The sequence below is a fragment of the Anarrhichthys ocellatus genome, unplaced genomic scaffold, assembly GCF_004355925.1.
Source record: "Anarrhichthys ocellatus isolate YVR2014 unplaced genomic scaffold, GSC_Weel_1.0 scaffold10, whole genome shotgun sequence".
In the NCBI taxonomy this organism is placed as follows: Eukaryota; Metazoa; Chordata; class Actinopteri; order Perciformes; family Anarhichadidae; genus Anarrhichthys; species Anarrhichthys ocellatus.
In genome coordinates, this window is record NW_022280040.1 from 7540102 (window position 1) to 7557303 (window position 17202).

Sequence of the window (17202 nt, forward strand, 5' to 3'; positions counted from 1 at the left end):
GCCCCCCCCCCCCCCCCCCCCCCTTTGTACTCCTGTCCATCACTGACATGTTGAAATAAGGTTGGAGTGCTGATAGAGTGACCTTATTTTACGGTATGTTTCAACCCGCCTGCTGAAAGATAAGGAAAACGCGAAGATACAACAGAATCATTTAATTTTCTTTGCAATTGTGGAATGTGTGACCCAGTGTTACCCTTCTGGATCTGTTCCCATCCACACAGGAAGTCTAGCATTAAAGCAATGCCATTTCTCCCTTTTCTCTCCCTTTTCCTCTCCCCCTCTCCCTGCATTCCTCTGACTGACTGCGGCACATTTCAGGACAGCTTCATTCAGCATTCCTTTACATGCCGATTTGATTGCCCTCCCCTCTTAGTTTTTTTTCCCCTCCCCAAGTCTCCCTCCGTTTAGGTCCGGCTTCATCACGTGCGAGCCAAACACCAAGACGACTCCATCTCATCCAATTTTCACCCCTTTAATTCAGTTTAAATGGCATGGCCGCGAGGGCCAGAACGGGAATTAATAAGAGCCAATAAAGCTCGCCGCTGGAGCATCAAGGCCAGTCTTTAAGTAAACATTATGACTTCTTGAGGGGGGATTCAGGGGCAGCACTTGATGAATTGTGGCGGAGCTTGGGAAGGGCTAATTTCTCACTTAGCCGTCCTGATGGGGCTAGCTAATAGGCCTTGCGTTGCCCGCCTGTTTGTCTGCCGGCTTTATTATTGTGCATTATCGCGCTGCCCCCTGGCTGTTGTTAGCGTTCGGCCCCGAAGAACGCCAGGCCCCGTCATTAATCACATAGCAACACTGACTCACTCCGCTCCAACACTTATTCCGGTGACACAAAGGAATGAAGGAAAGGGAGACAGAAAGGAGGAGGGAAAGGGTGAGAGTAGGAGAGGGAGTATGCATGAAGTAAGTGTGAGGAGAAAGGGAACTTCCAAGTATTAGCAGGAAGGAAAGATTCACTTTGACTCCGTAACCTGTAGCTGTACAACCTCCGGATTGTTGAGTATAGTTCATTTGCCTCAAGGACTCTTTGTTTTACGCTGTTAAGTGTGAAAACCTTCTGTCGAAGCCATACCTGCTGCCACTACACTCACATAGGACCATCCATCTGCCTGATTCTTCTCAGAGTGCATGTGTGAGGAAGAGGAAAAGGAGGAGGAGGAGGAGGAGGAGGAGGAGGAAGCAGAAAGAGTTGTGTGCGAGGTTTTCATCAGTAAAGGAATTTCTCATCCTCCACTCATCCCCTCCCTGGGGTCCCCTCTCTTATTTATGTTCTGCACACAGTGATCGCACTTGCCTACTGAGAGGCGTTATAGAGCACCTGGTGCATCCAGCTCCTTCCTATACACAGCGCCATGCTGCACGACTCACACACTCTCAAACACAGTCCCTCGTCCTCCCTGTGCCACGTTCACACACACACACGCACACACACACACACACATGCATGCATTACATAGGATCTGTGCTCTCAAACAACGCAGCACGCCGCATAACATGTACTCTTTCGCTGTGAAAGCACAGTGAAGGATGTTGTCGTCGCGCTCTGGTTGTGGCATCGTGCAGAGCGCTTTCTTAAAGCCTTGTAGGAAGACTGTTTTCACTGGAGATGAGAGGCCCACTGACAGGATACAGACCTCACTCTCTTTTGCTTTACAGTGGCTGCCATGTGCAGGGGCCACTCAAGTGGAAACCTTTGCTGTAGAGTCTGTGGCATGCGCTGCTGCAACAACTGATTTTATAATGAACTGAATTTGGATACAAAGTTAGAAAGTAGGGGAAAGTATTTGCAATCATGCTAATCTTAATCTCTGCATGTTCAATGCAAAAAAACTTCTGCTTGTTTTTTATTTTCCTCCCAAGGACTTTCACGCTATTTTGCTGAAGCGATAGGTTGCATTGTTTGCTCGGTCCGCCAGTAAATGGCTGAACAAGCATCTTTTCCTTCTTCTCAAGAATCAGGGAAAGTGTCCGGTCAAACAAAGGCTCTACGTTTTAGCATGGGGAGAAAAAGAATAAAAGTGGAGAGCAGGGGAAACCAATACCGCCTAACTGGGCCACCAGTGCAACAAAGCCGCCTGCATTACCCATTGTCTTCACTCCTCACAGCCCCACTTGCCCTGACACAAGTGGCTCACGAACAAATGGAAAGTCAAAATAAATAAACAATCTAATACGCAAGGGCCTGTGGGGGGAAACGCTGAAGATTTCCATTGTGGCGCGTGCTTTATTTGCCCCTTATCTACTGGGTAGCGAGTGCAAAAGAAGCATCGTGTAAGCATTACGATTACATCGTTTGGGTTTGTTACCCAGGAATGTAAGATGCACTCAGCTCATTCTGCAGTGCAACACACAGGGTCCCTCACCAGCCCTCCAAAGCATCTCAAGTGGAGGGGTCTGAGGGACCGAGACGCACGCGAGGATAATCTTATTAGCTCCGCTGAAAGCTACTGATAGGCTGTGTTGTTGCATGTTTGTCCTTGACAAAAAAAATAAATACAAACACTCCTCATTTGCACAGGCTTTTCCTATTCAAATATTGTGCAGTGCACTTGTGATAGCAGCGCAGATTGTTTGCTGATGGAACGCTATTACGATTCTGGACCTCAGGTGTGGAGATAAATTAAAGACAGGAAAGGTCCTTTGTAAAATCTTGAAGCAGAAAAAGCATGAAATACGCAGTCGTTGCTCCGTGCAGTATCCACAAGATGATTTACGGATTCAAAACACGGACCAATAAATCATCTCAATAAATGCATCAAGTTTAATTTTTACAAGGTAGCAGTAAAAAGTGGGACTCACACATGATTGTGGGATGATACAGAAACATGTAGATGACTGACAACCTGAATAGGTTGGGCATGTCACACTACACAAAAGGGTGAGAAGGCCTAGCACTAAACCAGTTTGCATGTGTATATGTGTGTGTGTGTGTGTGGCGGGGTGTGACTAATTCTTGCTAAATGGCCTTTACTTGAGGGGCTGGTCCCCATCAGCTGTAGGCCAGACTTAGTGCCATCTGGGCACAATGTTAAGTTTCACTGGTGAATGGGAGCCACAACCACCAAATCCCTAGACCCCCCCCACCCCCAACACCCTCTTCCCCTTTGCCTTCCAGGGCCAAGGGCGAGCCATAAGTGCAGTGTTGAACACAGCATGGAAACCTATGTATGTGGTTTCCTCTGAGAGCCATTGAGTTTAAGAACACCTCCTCAGTGAACCCGCGACAGGTCCTCTAACCACCAGCGAGCCCTTCCACTGTCTCCTTAAGGGGGCCTCATCCCTGCTGCTGACCTTATCCAATGCAAACACATGCAGCCTGAGCCAGCGCATTCTGTTTTATTGCTAGATTCAGCTAATCTCGCTGAAGGGCTTCCGCTCCTCCTCCCTCTTTGCCCCTCAGTGTTTCAGTTGTTCCAGCTGTGCAGGAGCCCTTAATGTTGTTGGCATAGCTGCGAAAATGTGCGAAAACACACGTCGTACACACAGGAAAACATGTGCAGGCATGCAGGGGCACAGTGAGGTGCACACACATGCATCACAGACACACACACACACGCGCACACACACACACACACACACACACACAGTCTCGTGCTCCTCCCTTCCTCCATTCATTTTCTCCCCCTCTTATCCCACTTTTGCTCACAATCTCCCTCAATCGTCTCCATCTCCCATCTCTCCCCTCCCCTCTAACTCGCTGCGCTGCGGTGCGTTTGTGCCACGTTGATAAGCCTAAGATAGCAGATCTCGGTGGTCGCTGATGTAATGATGATGAATGCTGTGGCGCTGCCAGTCTCCCCCCTCAGGGGGCCCTCGACACTGAACAGTCGCCCCTAATGAAATGAACACAAATACAGTACCCCGTCTGTGAGGGGGTGAGGGGGGGGTTGCCAAATCTAAGAAGACACTTCAAGAGTTTCTATAAAAATGTCCCTCAGTTTCTGAGTGTGTATGTGTGCCTTGCATTTGCAAATGGAGTTGTACAGAGGTACACCTTAAGCAGTTTCATAGAGTTAAGCTTGTAAAGATGGAGCCTTTAAATAACAAAAGGCGGTGATTTTTGATAGCAGCCGCTTAAGCTTGCATGAAGAAAAAAAAGAAGAAGAAAAACTGATTTTTTTCTATCAAAGGCAAAAGTTTATTTTAGTGTTTCACTTTGATGTGTACAATTTGCAGATGACTTTCAACTCAGTGCCTTTGTCACCAAGGCGTATAATTTATGTTAAATTGATTTGCTTAATGTGCTTATAAAATAAGAATGTTTTTTTTTCTTCTTTTTTCCGAGGGAACAGTCTGAATTGTGGTATTTTAAACCTGTTTAATCGCCTCCCTTTCTGTGTGGAAGGATTACAGTTGAGCACAAATACAGATACACCCTCTTTCTCTCTTCTCTAATTGGGTGTAGGACAGACATTTCATGGGAAAGACATTAATATGAAATTAACATTTATTTTCAGTAACAACAGCAACCAATGCCTAGTTGTAATTCCTTCTTTTGTGCCAGGCCTCTGTGACACACCACTGATGCAGGGTCTGTGAGGTAGTCCCCATACAAATGCTTATTTCTCTGCTGTCTCATGTAAATGTCTTTTCAAAATCTGATTTCCGCGTCTGGCTCGTGAGCACATTCGTGTTTCAGGTTCAAAGTGCTGAATGGAAAAGGACATTCAAAGTAGGATCTCCGTCCTTAGATTTTTCATCTCGAGGATAAAACTTTTTCACATCAAGAAGCATTCTTTCCACACTGTCTCGATGTAAACACAGATGGAAAGAATTGTCTTGGTGCCGGTGAGTATCTTGAGTTTCTTTCGGCGAAAATGAGCAACAGAATGAAAGCAGAGACAGGAACATCTGCAGGATTGGGTGTGGGCGTCCAGGTCAGAGGGATTATGGGTGAAAAGGTCCTGCTTTTAATTGCTGCATTGCTGCTTTGGAACTGTGGCCTGCCTGGTGGAACACAAAAGACCGGTCAGACACGCTTCAGCAGCTTGGACTTGTGAATATTTGCCCGACCAGAGGAATGCCCCGCTTTCTCCTCACCTCCCCTACAAACCCCAATCCTGCCCCCCCCCACATATTCACTGCACTTTCAGCTCCTCTATTTTAGCGCCGGTCTGACTCACCTGGGGGCGACAGGAAGACACACACACACATGTATGCTCACTACCCACGCAAAGCATGTTGGGAGCCCATTCAGCAACAGCCTGAAAGTATAGGTTCCCTCCCGTTTCTTTCCCCTCGTTCACTGCTGTTGCTCAAGTTCAGTCGTTAGAATGACGTCATGTCAAAACAGATTGTTTCAGTTGCCACTGATGAAAGTAAACGAGTGGCATTTATGATCAGTCGTCATCGTAGGGACTTACAACGCAGCATGTGCAGACGTATACGCGCTCCGCAAAGTATTCTGACCATTAACTCACTCGCACTGCAAAGAAATGAAAGACTATCAAACACATGCGGCAGTGAATTGAGATGATATCTATGCACGTAGGACAACAAACGTCTTTGGTTGGGGATGATGGTTACACGTGTATTCATGTGGGAGTGATTAGAGGACGAGCTCTTGTTTAATTCTGTTTTGATTGGTAAGGGAGTAATTGCATTGTTTTTTTTCCCCCCTTCTCTTTTCTTTTTTTTTGTCAGCCAGCAATTGCTTACAGATGTTGTTGTCGGGTCAGAATGGATGACAGACTCTGGTTTTTCAGGGGGTTGGGAAAAAAAACAAACAAAGCACACAGTGTTTGTCTGAAGTTTACCCCTCACCACTTCCCCCTCGCCTTCCCTCCTCGGGGAGTTGGTAAAAATCAGCAGCACTCCTCTGTTTGCATTATAGCTGACTTTACTGCTGGCCTTTGTATCCATGCATGTTTATAGGGCGGAGGACAATTAAATAGTACAGTTGGGTAATTAGCCGGTCTTTATTGGAAAGAAAATGTTAGTCAGACTAAATATTTCCACTAATTATCCATGAATTATGGAGTCTAAGTAAAGGCTTTGTATTGGACCAAATGAAGCCGTCCTGTACTTTGTGTAAATGAGGGGTTGTGGTGTTTCACCGTGTTGTCTCCATAATCAGAGACCTCCATGACCTAGATAGAGTTGAGTTTGTAGACAGCCTCTGAGGTGCTGAACTGAGCAGCATGTCTGCTAGACTGTTGGCTGAACCCCTTCTAAACCCACAGACAGTATTAACTTGAACCACCTTTATTCTTTGAAAGAAAAATTGCCCGGCACCATGATATTCCCAAAAGGGCCTTCAAACAACCCTTGTTTTTTCAGGACTGTGAATGTTTCTCTCTCTGTGGTATCCCCTTAGGGTTTCTCCTTTCTCTCTGGAAACACTGCTAGAGCAGGATTATCAGTATATCCACAAGCTGCCTTTACTTCTATTCTGAGATATAAAACCTAGTCAGGATGTCCTGCCTCGCTGGATGTTTATAGAGCTTTTCTTTTTTGACGTGAAGTCAGAAGTTTAGTGTGGTATAGTTGAAAATAAGGTAAGCTAAATTTGTGTTGTTTTTTTTAGATATTTAACCACAGTTAGTAAGGGAGGCAGATCAGAGCCCAGCAGGCTTGAGTTAAAATAAATCAGGGTGAGCTGGTGGATTGACCCATGGTCAGCTCTGGGCATCATGAAAAAGCAGGATTGGATCTGAAGTTTTCTCTCACTGGGTTCTCAGTGTTGAAGTCTTCTCTTGAGGTGCTCTATTGTTAAAATGTTTAACTTCAATCAAGCAAGAAGATACTTAATGTTTGTAACTTAATGCACAAATCAAACAAAAACAAAAGAAAATGATGTGCTTCATGTCTTTTTCGCTCACCCATTCTCTCTGCCTTCTTCTTCTCCAGAAGTTATCCCGTCTCCATGAGGTGTTGAGGAATGAGCGATCGCCATGGAAACCCACTCCCAGGCCAGTTCAGCAGCTGAGAAGAAGAAGAGGGTGGAGACCATCGTGGCGACCAAGGGCTCATCAGCGCGCAATGACATCAGCGAGAAGGCGGTGGCCTCCAGCACCACCTCAAACGGTACGCGTCACCTCTAACTGCACGCTCAGCCGCTGTGGTTGATGTAAATATCATTCTGGTCTGTTGGAGTACACCCAGTTCTGAAGAGACTGGTCCAATAGTCACCAGTTGAGTAATGGGAACATGCAGCACGAATTAGGCACAGGTAAAAAACACGATACAGCTGATATTCAGGGACAGTAAAGGTATGAAAGTAGGACTTCATATCTATAAAATGACGTGTATAAAAGTTTGGATGTTGTTGGTGACTTGCTGTGTTTTTGCGTAGCTGCACGTCCGCCTCATGATCATAGAAGTGTGGAGAAACTCAACTTTCTCTCAGCAACCTCTTGTCGGTCACATCTGTTAATCGAACTTGTGGATAAACATGCCGCTGAATCACAGGTTTCATCCATTTGTATCCTAAATTTTGTCACAAAGGCTGAAAGCTTCTCCTTCTCAGGCGTTTTCTCGATGCTTTCCAGACCTCTGTGAGCTAGAGACGGGGGTGTGGCTACCATACGTGGCAACATATTTGAGCGTTGGGGCCACTGACCCACTGGGGACGGAGGAATGTTATTTTTGCCCATGTTCTCATTACTTTGAGATGAAACTAACTCCCAAAAGCATGATTTAAAGATCTAGACACACACATATCCTCGCTCACGTTACGTATGTTTACTTTCCCCCTTATTTTTGCGGTGAGTCACATACAACCCTCACTGGTAGCCAAACTTTTGGCATGTTTTCATAGCAATGTCTTTAACACATGCTATTAAAAGCTGTGTGGAGCTTACAGTTCATCAAGCCTGTCGTCATTGAGCCTTTCATTCTTAATTCAGATGCTGGAATGAGGAATATTAAATGGCGATTTTTTAGTTTTGTTGTTTGGCTGGAAAGCCTTGGAGCATCAAGCTAAAGTCATAATAAAACCAGAGTTGAGATTATCGCGGTCTAAGCTGCAGCTGTGCTCATTAGCAGTGAGGGGATTTGGAGCTTTTTTGGGGGGTATAGTTCTTGTAGCTGGAGCTGGTGGCCTGTTAGGGAGTTTTCTGTCACCCCCTCCTCGACTCTACTGATGTCAAATGTGATCATGCCGAGTGCGAAGAGGAGACAAACAATCCAGGAAAGGTTTATGGGAGTTATCACAGGAAGTAGGTAAGGTAATGCATCTTTAAGCATCTTACTCATTTCCAGATGGCCCGCACTGTTTTATTAATTAAAGGGGCAGCGATGGAAAAAAAAGAAGAAGTTTGTTTTGGAAAAAGCATGGATGTGATTTGGCTCCGTGATTGTGGATCTTTCTCCGTAATGTGTTGGTAATTACGGCTCTGAACAGCATAAAGGTTTGTCTCCGACACTGACTCAGCCACGCCACAAGAGACACTACAATGTTAAGAAATGTCGCACTCCCCTAAAATACAGTAGTCTCATAATTCACTCGACGAAGGGAGGGATGATACTGATCTGCAGAGAAAGGTCCCTTTTAGATCCCAATCTCCCTCTTGGAATCAGAAGATAGCTTACACATTCTTTGTGTTGTTATAATTACAGCACATTCCCAAGTCGGCCCCCAGAACTCATAACCTCTTATCAGGTGTAACCCTACACTCGCCTCAACTTTAACCCCCGTAGCCCCGGCCCCACCGCCTCCATTCAAACAAAAGGTAATTGTAAGCAGCTGTGGAACCCCAGTGACTGGTTCTTCTTAGGAAGGCCCGGCGAAGTATTTCCCCCCGTCAGGCAGAGCAGCGGCCCCTGATCTCGGCGCTGCGGAAACCCTGTGGTGCGCCCGGCAACGGCGTGCTACGATAAGTTGTGAAAAGTGGAGAATATGTAGGTGGAGTGGATATGGCAGATGTTTAGCTTTTCCAAAGCTAGAAGATTTTCTTGTGATTGGGATCAGCTTGCAAATTGATCAGATCTTGCAGCCGGTTTGTTCTGATTAGCAAACTGCTCTTCTGTCTGGAAACAGATTTAGTTCTAAAATCTGCACCTTACGTGCTCTATGGAGAAAATGCTCCTCCTCCACTCTGCCTTCCCCTCTTGTCCCTAAGTTTTGTCCAAGTTGAGCAGGCCCAGAGTAATTATTGAGTCCTGGTCGAGCGTTCCCACATGGTTGGCTAAATGGTGGCTTCATCCTGTGTGCCATTCATCTCTGTGCCCCCTCCTCCTGCACTGACAGCTCAAAAGAGCCGACTGTGCCACAACAATGCTGTGATTGGTGCTCTTTAGGAGGGGTTCGGGGGGGGTGTGCTCTCCCCGCTCTTCCCTCCCACCCTCATCATTCGACAGGCAGGTGGACCACAAAGTCCCCTGATTCTTTTGTTGGGTCCCGAGCTTAAAAAAAAAAGATGTCCGTGCTCCGTGGCCGAATAAATCCTGTCGTCATGGGATAATTTGCTAATAAAAAAGAGGGAGCGGGGGGCTGAAGGATTGGTTATTTGCAAAGGAGAAAAAGAAAGGGGAAAAGTTCCTGGTTGGTTGGACTTTTCTGATACAGCGTGAGTGCTGCTGATCTGAGGAAAGAGAGGGAGTGAGTGTAAGTAATAGGATGAGAATTGAAAAATGGGGAGCAGAACAACTGGACACAGTTCAGAAAATTGTCATTATTTAAACATAACACATCCTCTGTGAAGCAGGTTATGAAGTGGGAGAATTGGGACCTTTTTAATGGTCATGCTTAAAAGGGCCAGAGCAAGGGCCCTCAGAGGCAAACAAGTTAAGCCTTAAAGGGCAACACATGTTAAGGCCTTCGTGTAGGTTACCAGAGAAATCCCTAAGCAAATGGAGAGCGTGGCTAAAGTGTTTAAAGAAGAAAAGGAACACTTGACTGCTTTGATGGGAAGAGGAGGAGGAATGATACAGAGAGAGGGGAGAGATAGAGGAAGAGTGAGGGGCCACCTTCTTTTTTTTTAAGGCAGCCATTTAAATGATCAACAGTAAATAGAGGGGAATGTCATCTGACAGAAATAAAGTTCCCGTTAACAGCGGGGATGGAAAGTAATTTACAGATACGCTGTCCCCGCCATCTTTGTGCCTCCCAGATAAGGTTTCATTTCAGAAACGGATAGGAGACATTTTCACTTACGGGCCCCCATTCTGGGACACCTGTGATAACAGCTTGTGGACCCCTAATTGAAAATGGGTTTCAAAATGGATTTTCACTTTTCTTCCACCCTCATTCCTCCTCCCCCCCTCCTTCTCCATTCCCTCCCTCCCTCATGACTAACCCCCCTCCACCCCCGCCAACACCCAGCTCCATCCCTTTTTTTCCTTGGCGTTCCCTCGTCGTTGGCAGAAGGAGGCAATATTGGAAGGACAGGGAGGGAGGAAGAGAGGAAGGGAGGGAGGGAGGCTTGGGGGAAATGGAGCACTGAGAGCGGATCATCCCTCAGCCCGTGTCACAGCTATGACAGCCGCGTGATCCGTCTTATTAATGAAATCATTGATCACTTGATGGGACTCATAATCAACTGTTTCTCCACTGTGTCCTGCCCCATCTCCTCCTCCTCCTCCTCCTCCTCCTCCTCCTCCTCCCTCCTTATGCTGCCACCTCTGCTTTTATACGTTTTATCCCTGTTGTGTCTCCCCTAAAAAATTATCTGATCTTTCTTTTGTGTAACTGAAGACAGAAATGATTAATAAATACATACATAAAATTAACAAGAACACCCAGACGCTGACTGACAATAAATGCTGACAAGTGATTCAGCATGAGGATTTAAAAATGACAAGAATTGCAATAAATATATCAGCTTACTTCCTTAAACTGGCCTTTTCTTTTCGACAAAACAAGTATTTAGGAAATGCACTGAATAGTTTGTACAACACCGCTGCTAAAAGGTGATCTCTGTCATCTGTATTTGTGCTGTATGTATTTCATGGGGACCAGAGGAGGAAGCAGGGGCCCCTCTGTGTTACCCTACTCTGGGCTCTGCCTGTGGGGGCTAATGAGAGAGGACTGATGGAGGGATAAGGGACCTCATGGGAGCTCTGGCTGGCCCACGGGTCAAACAGCACAATGGAGGAGGCGTTATAGAGCCTGACACACAACCCCACACAGGAAAACTGGCTTTTAGTGTCAAAAGACCCCTGTATGGTACATAAATAATACATTAAATTCATAAAAACTTATAATCCAAGCTGGAATAAATAGAAGAAAACACTAATTTATCCACAATATGGCTGTTTTCATGATAGCACACCATGTGGTTTTAGAGATATGTAAGTATCGCATATAAAATCTACCTGTAGATTTGGGTTTGTAAAGTCACTCTGGCCCCATGTGCACACACTGTGGATGTGCTTTGCCTTCACTGGCGAGCGATAGCCATTTCATGGACTTCTGCACTGAAGGCAATTTCCTGCAGCAGCAGGGGGACAGGCTTTGGCAGAGCCACCACACAGGGGCCTGAGGCGCAGGATTAGCTTAGACTCGCCGCTACTCAGGGCGGAGGGGAACCTCAGCGGCCCAGCCCAGCCTGGCCTCTCTTGTCTGGCACACTTCCGCGGGCCCAGATCCGCCTGCCGGAGCTCCGCTGCTCCGTCACTGTTGGAGGATGCACATAAGCTGCCGCCTCAAGACTTTTGCACGCTGTGGAGATGCAGCCAGAATGTAGCTGTAGTGGAATTGCATCTTTGTTTTGTTTTTTTTGGTCAGTGATCATCCTACTTGTTTGCCCCGGTGGATGTAGCAAGACATGTGGCTTTGAACCTAAAGTTGGCCAAGCAAGCCTGAAATGTCAGTCCTGTGTTGGAGAACCGGACAGATGCACAACTATGTTAAATACAGCAGGTCACAGTTCAACCAGGAATTCAGTCCGGAAACTGTGATGGACGTTTGCAACATACAGTTCGGTTGATAAATGTATTGCTCGCCTTGTTTTTTTTTTTCACAATTTGGGCAACCTGGGAGTTTATTAGAACCTGTATGATTGTGTTCCTTGCTTGGACTTCCTTGAAGCGATGATGCCGCACATCCAGATCCTGGCAGTTCACTTGATAAATGGGATTATTAGCAGTAGAGATCATGTCCGAAATTACAAAAATAAGACCCAAATTGTAATTTCCCTTTAATTTGACTCAGAATTCATTCAAACCTTCTCAATCTGACATGTTGTGATAGTTCATGCTGACCATCACAAAGGCTCCTCGGGAGAACCTGAGATCATTTTCACTGACACGCTGAGAGCCAGAATGGCCTTGGAGTCAGAGGTCACCCGGGTCAGAGAGTCTCTGAGCCAACTACCCAGCCTCACAAAGACAGATCCGCCTGCCCCGTGTGAGGGGATCGAGGGTCCAACCGACCAACGTGGCCCTGCTGCATCCCAGCAGCACTGCGGCCCTGCCGGATCTCACTCCTCTCAGGGAGGGAGGCGACCAAGGGCCCCATAAACCCGTAAACCCATAAAGTGGGGAAACAGTAGTTGATTATTCTACCACTCCGTCCATTTGTCGGGAGGCATCAGTGGCCCCCCTCCCGCCAGGAGGAACAAAGCAGGGGTGTCCTGACCCTGCCAGGAGGATTTATTGTGGTGTGTTCTTTTCCGCGTCCTTTCTGTTTTGTTCGCTCGCTGACGCCTTCTTACCACAGTTGGATTCTTGTTGAATGGGATGAAGTAGCAACTAGTGGCCGTGCCACCAGGGTTGGAGTTCATAGGAAGGACTAGTTATCTTTTGCTTTCTGTTCTCATAAAGACACTGTAATACTATGATACTGTACACGTGGTAGGACGTAAAAAGAGTAATTCTTTCTCAGCGTGCATCATTAGAGTTCATATATATTTTTTCTGTGTAAATTACAAGAAATAAGATACAGCAGTTTATTATAACATATTTTAATATTTATGTGCATGTCAAGTACATTTTTCTTTCTAATATGTTGGCATAGTGGCAGCTGTTATTTAAAATGATAGATCAACATGCATTAACAGCATGCATTATAGTTTTAAAGTAGCAGCATGTGAGTCTGCTACCCTAACCCTAAGTCTTCGGTTGATGTCCAGTTAAACAAAGCGTCCTGTATGTTTCAGGCCACTTTCTGCTCTCTGCTCAAAACTCACTGGATTAAATCAGGACATGCTTTCGGGTTTGAGGGAGCAAAAAGGCCCCATACCCCGTAATCTCTCTCCCCTGACCTCCACACCCTCTGGGCCTTGACTCTCACCCTTCTCCCTGCTCCCCCTCCCCTTTCCCCAGCTCTCTCCCTCGCAGTGCGAAAGAGGAGCTAGGATCAAAGGCCACAAACCATGGCAGTGATTTCTGGTGATTGATTAGAAGCAGAGGTTGAGAAGCAGCAGCTCTCACCCCTCCATTCTTCCCACCCTCCGGTGCTGCGTACGCGTTCTCCCAGGGCTCTCGTAAATAGCTCATGCTTTAAGTGTGAAATGAGTTGCGGCGATTGGCAGACAGAGCCCAGAAACACATCCGCGCCGGGGCGGCCGGGCCAGTTTTTCTGCCTCTTCCTCCTGGATGGCAGGGGGGGGGGGGGGGTCAGTTGATAAGAACCATTTGTTGTCTCGCTCGGATCTGGGGAGGGACAGTGTAATCCCCTCGCCCTGGTCTGTTCGCAGAGCTGGAGGAAAAGAGCAGAGGAGAGGAGGAGGAATTGATTTTCAGAGAGAGGGCATGCGGAGAATTGAACTCAGATGTGTAGCAGAGACGGGGTCTGAAAGAAACATTCTACTTGCGGGGAAACAAATGTCTGTAGCTTACAGCAGAGGGGCCGTGCAATTTGAACTTGAGCAAGTCCTTCTAATGTTAATCAATTGCATAGCTGTCTTTCACCCTTCTCTCCCCGCCTCCTCCTCCTCCCCCCCTGTCCTGAGCCCAACTCCGCCTGCAGGCCTCTTGACGAGCAACTGGTCCTGTGAAGGCATTTTAATGGGCCATGTCCGTTCAGAGGCATTGAGATTAATACTTGAACCTAATCTCCCACATGCACGCTTTCCGCACAGAGACACAAATACACATGCACCTCTCTCTGTCGTTCCTACCCTGCCTGATCTCACCTGGAGCTGCGAGTCTAATGATGTTTCGGAGTGTGGGCCTCGCAGCGACAGCTCCAGTCCCGCGGAGATGTGTCTCATGTCAGACTCCGCGCCAGACAGACTCCAATAAGGGAAGGGGGGCCGGTGTGTGTGTGGGGGGGGGGGGTGTTCTTCAACGCAGCTGGAGCCAAGCCAAAACTAAAAGTGCAATTCTCTGAAGGTTTTTTTTTTCCTCTGTGGTATTTACAAAGTGATTGAGCACATTTTTGAGTGTCATGGAGTATCTCATTACGCTCTTAAAAGCTTTTTATCCATCGACAAGCTTTAAGATATGTACACTTGCGGCGCATACTGTAGATACTCGGCCATTCATGCACGCAAACGCATAATCTCTCATTTTCTCCCACTTTCCTCGACGGCACCAAACTGTTCACACACACACACTCGGTACAACTGGAGGATGGGCCGTCGTTATTAACTGTTTGGCGACCTCATGACTTCATCTTCGGCGCTGTCAGAGGCGGCCCACGTTATGTCTCCGCTCGGCTCAATGGGCTCTTTGTTCTGGCTTGGCTCTGGAGCAGCTCAGCATGGGGCTGCGTGAGTCCAACAGTCCCACTGCGGCTCTGGAGGGGAAGGGGGGAGGATGGATGGAGGGAGAGAGGGAGGGAGTGTGCGAGGAAAGAGATGAGGGGAGATTGAGGAGATTAGGGAAAGACACGGGAACTGGGAGAATGTGGGACGATATCAGGAAACCAGGAGTGAGTAACGAGAGTTTAGTGGGAAGAAAGTGTGAATAAGATGCAGAAGGTGCAGAGAGGTAAGAGAGGGAGGATGGAGAGCGAAGGGAATGCTACATGCCACAGGTGAATCCGAAAGTATAGGCTTGAACAGCCTTTTACTATGATGATTTTAAACTGATTCATTCCCACAGCAGATTGCGAAGGCAACGTGTCATCTGAGCTGCACCGGCCATTCTCGTGTGGAATGTGGGATTAATGGCAAAGTAATGCAGAGATTAGAGAAGGAGGCGAGAGGTGAGCGGGAGAGGAGGATTGGACCGGCGGGAGTGACAGGAGAGGTCATACATGAGGAGAGCTCATTACAGGGACAGTAACAGACGGGGGGGAGACGTAGGGAGGAAGGGAAGAAGAAAGTGTGAAAGGAGATGTATGAGCTGCCAAAGGAGCAACTTTCACGTTATAGACTAACGAAAGCTTCTTATTTTATGGTGCCATTATCTGGCTGTATCCATTTCAATTTTCATTGATCGCATTTTCCCCCATTTTAAAATAGTATAAACACATTTCTTTTAACATTTTCCCCTCTCAACAAATGTGAGATTATCTCTGATCACTTGATTGATTAGAAATAGTACAATTTTGTCTCTTAGAAGCCAGATTGGTATGATGAATGTACCTAAAAGTGAACTGATTCGAACTGTTGGCTGTATTAACATGGCTCTTCGAGGTGTAACCTCCCCGTTAGTGGTGCAGGAAACACAACTTTAAGCTCAGCAATTGGATGTTTCATGCTCCAATGCTGCTTCAAAGTCGTTGACTTTTTAATCACAGAATCAGATTTCTTTTAGAAGGTAGGTAGTCAATTTATACGCATTTGATTAAACAGAAATAATTTCATGGCAAACCAAACCTTAGAAATCTTGGACATCTCAAGATGGACTACAATGTCCACTCGGTGATCTAACCTGCGACTCCAGCCACGAGTCCATCATACCGTCTAAACCTGTAGCTTTCATCCTGTATTGTGCTCTGCAGAGCCACTTATCAAATCACATAGAAAGTCTGGTGCCTTTTCCTTTCCCCCCACTCACCTCCATCCCCTTTCCCTGCAGGCAGCGGCTAAGTCTGTTTGGCCAACATAGCAGATCCTCTAATCTGCAGAGCTTTCCCTGCCTGCTGCAGACGCTGTAATGAAGGGGTCCAGGTCTCACCTGTACTTTGAGGGGGAGAGTGGTGAATTACACCCTGTTTATTAAGCGGCAGTCCCATTCGTATCACACGCTGGGGGGGCGGGTGAGGGGCAGGTCTGGGGTTTCGCAGCCAACTGTCAGCCGTAATGATGATAGGATGTTGGAAGGCACGTGCTGATTGAAAGGTTCATAAAGAGTTCTTTGTGAGGTGCTTTGGCACCTTTTAGGTCTCGATGAAAAAACAAATTTGTGGAAAATGAACTAATGTTATTTTAGATAATTAATGTGTCAAGCTGTACAGGCAAAAAGTTTATTTAATAGTGTTTTTTAGTTTTTTTTAACACGAGGTTGACTTAATGTTTGTGCAGAACAGCCCCTCATTGTGGGAGCAGAGTGAAGGTCTCAGTTGAGTTGTGTTATTTTTATGGCATTTGGCTTGTAGTTCTGAATTCTGATTGTCATGCTCTCTGGTAAAAAGACCTTATGTCCAAATGTGACGGGTTAGAAACTGTAAGCATTACCAGCTGCAGCATCAAAGACCCGTGCATGCTGTTCATTTAACCCAGATCCGTCACACTCATGTGTAGCCCCTGATTCAACCTGTAATGTAGACATTCAGCAGAAGGCATTAGACTGAGACTAATATAGAGTTATGGATGCAAATTTACTCCCAGCACCGCTCTACCTGTAATATGTAATACTCTATAGTTGAATGTATTTGGCTAGGGTGGTGTTATTGCCGTAAATTAATAGGTTTACAAATAATATATTAATAATTTAACCTACAATTTTTGTGACACCCGTAGATGAAGATTTTCAAAAATGGTGTCCAGAGTGGATGGGTATGAAAATGGCATGCATTTCAATATAAATAGAGAAAATCATTAGGTAAGCCTAGTCAGGGAGTGTGTCGCAGTAAAGTTAAGAAGCCAATCCAACAAACCAAAGTCGTTCTTTGCAGACTGAAGAGAGATGAAGAAGAGTTTCAACCATTTTCTAACAGTTTAGACATTTCCTTGTGGACTGAGGCCTTTACGAAAATGACCTGGAAATGTTATGCTGGCGTTCACACTTAAACAGCATTTTCAAAGTTTGCCTGCTTAGTGTTGTTCAAACACTGCTCCTTTCCTGAGCTGCATAGCAGGTGTGAGAATAGATCAGCAGCAGCAGAATTAGACAGACAGATCTGAACATCCACAGTCCTAATCACCACAGAAGAGAGAGAGAGAGAGAGAGAGAGAGAGAGAGAGAGAGAGAGAGCGT

The 17202-nt window shown here is 46.3% G+C and overlaps 1 protein-coding gene across 1 annotated transcript in view; it reads left to right on the top strand.

The window, feature by feature from the left end:
- The window catches only part of gli3 (GLI family zinc finger 3), an 83874-nt gene that overhangs the window by 9663 nt on the left and 57009 nt on the right, over positions 1 to 17202 (top strand). The window contains exon 2 of the mRNA XM_031849797.1: positions 6859 to 7035. Coding sequence (XP_031705657.1) covers positions 6903 to 7035 — 133 coding nt within the window. The 5' untranslated portion in view covers positions 6859 to 6902. The remainder of the gene's footprint in view (positions 1 to 6858; positions 7036 to 17202) is intronic.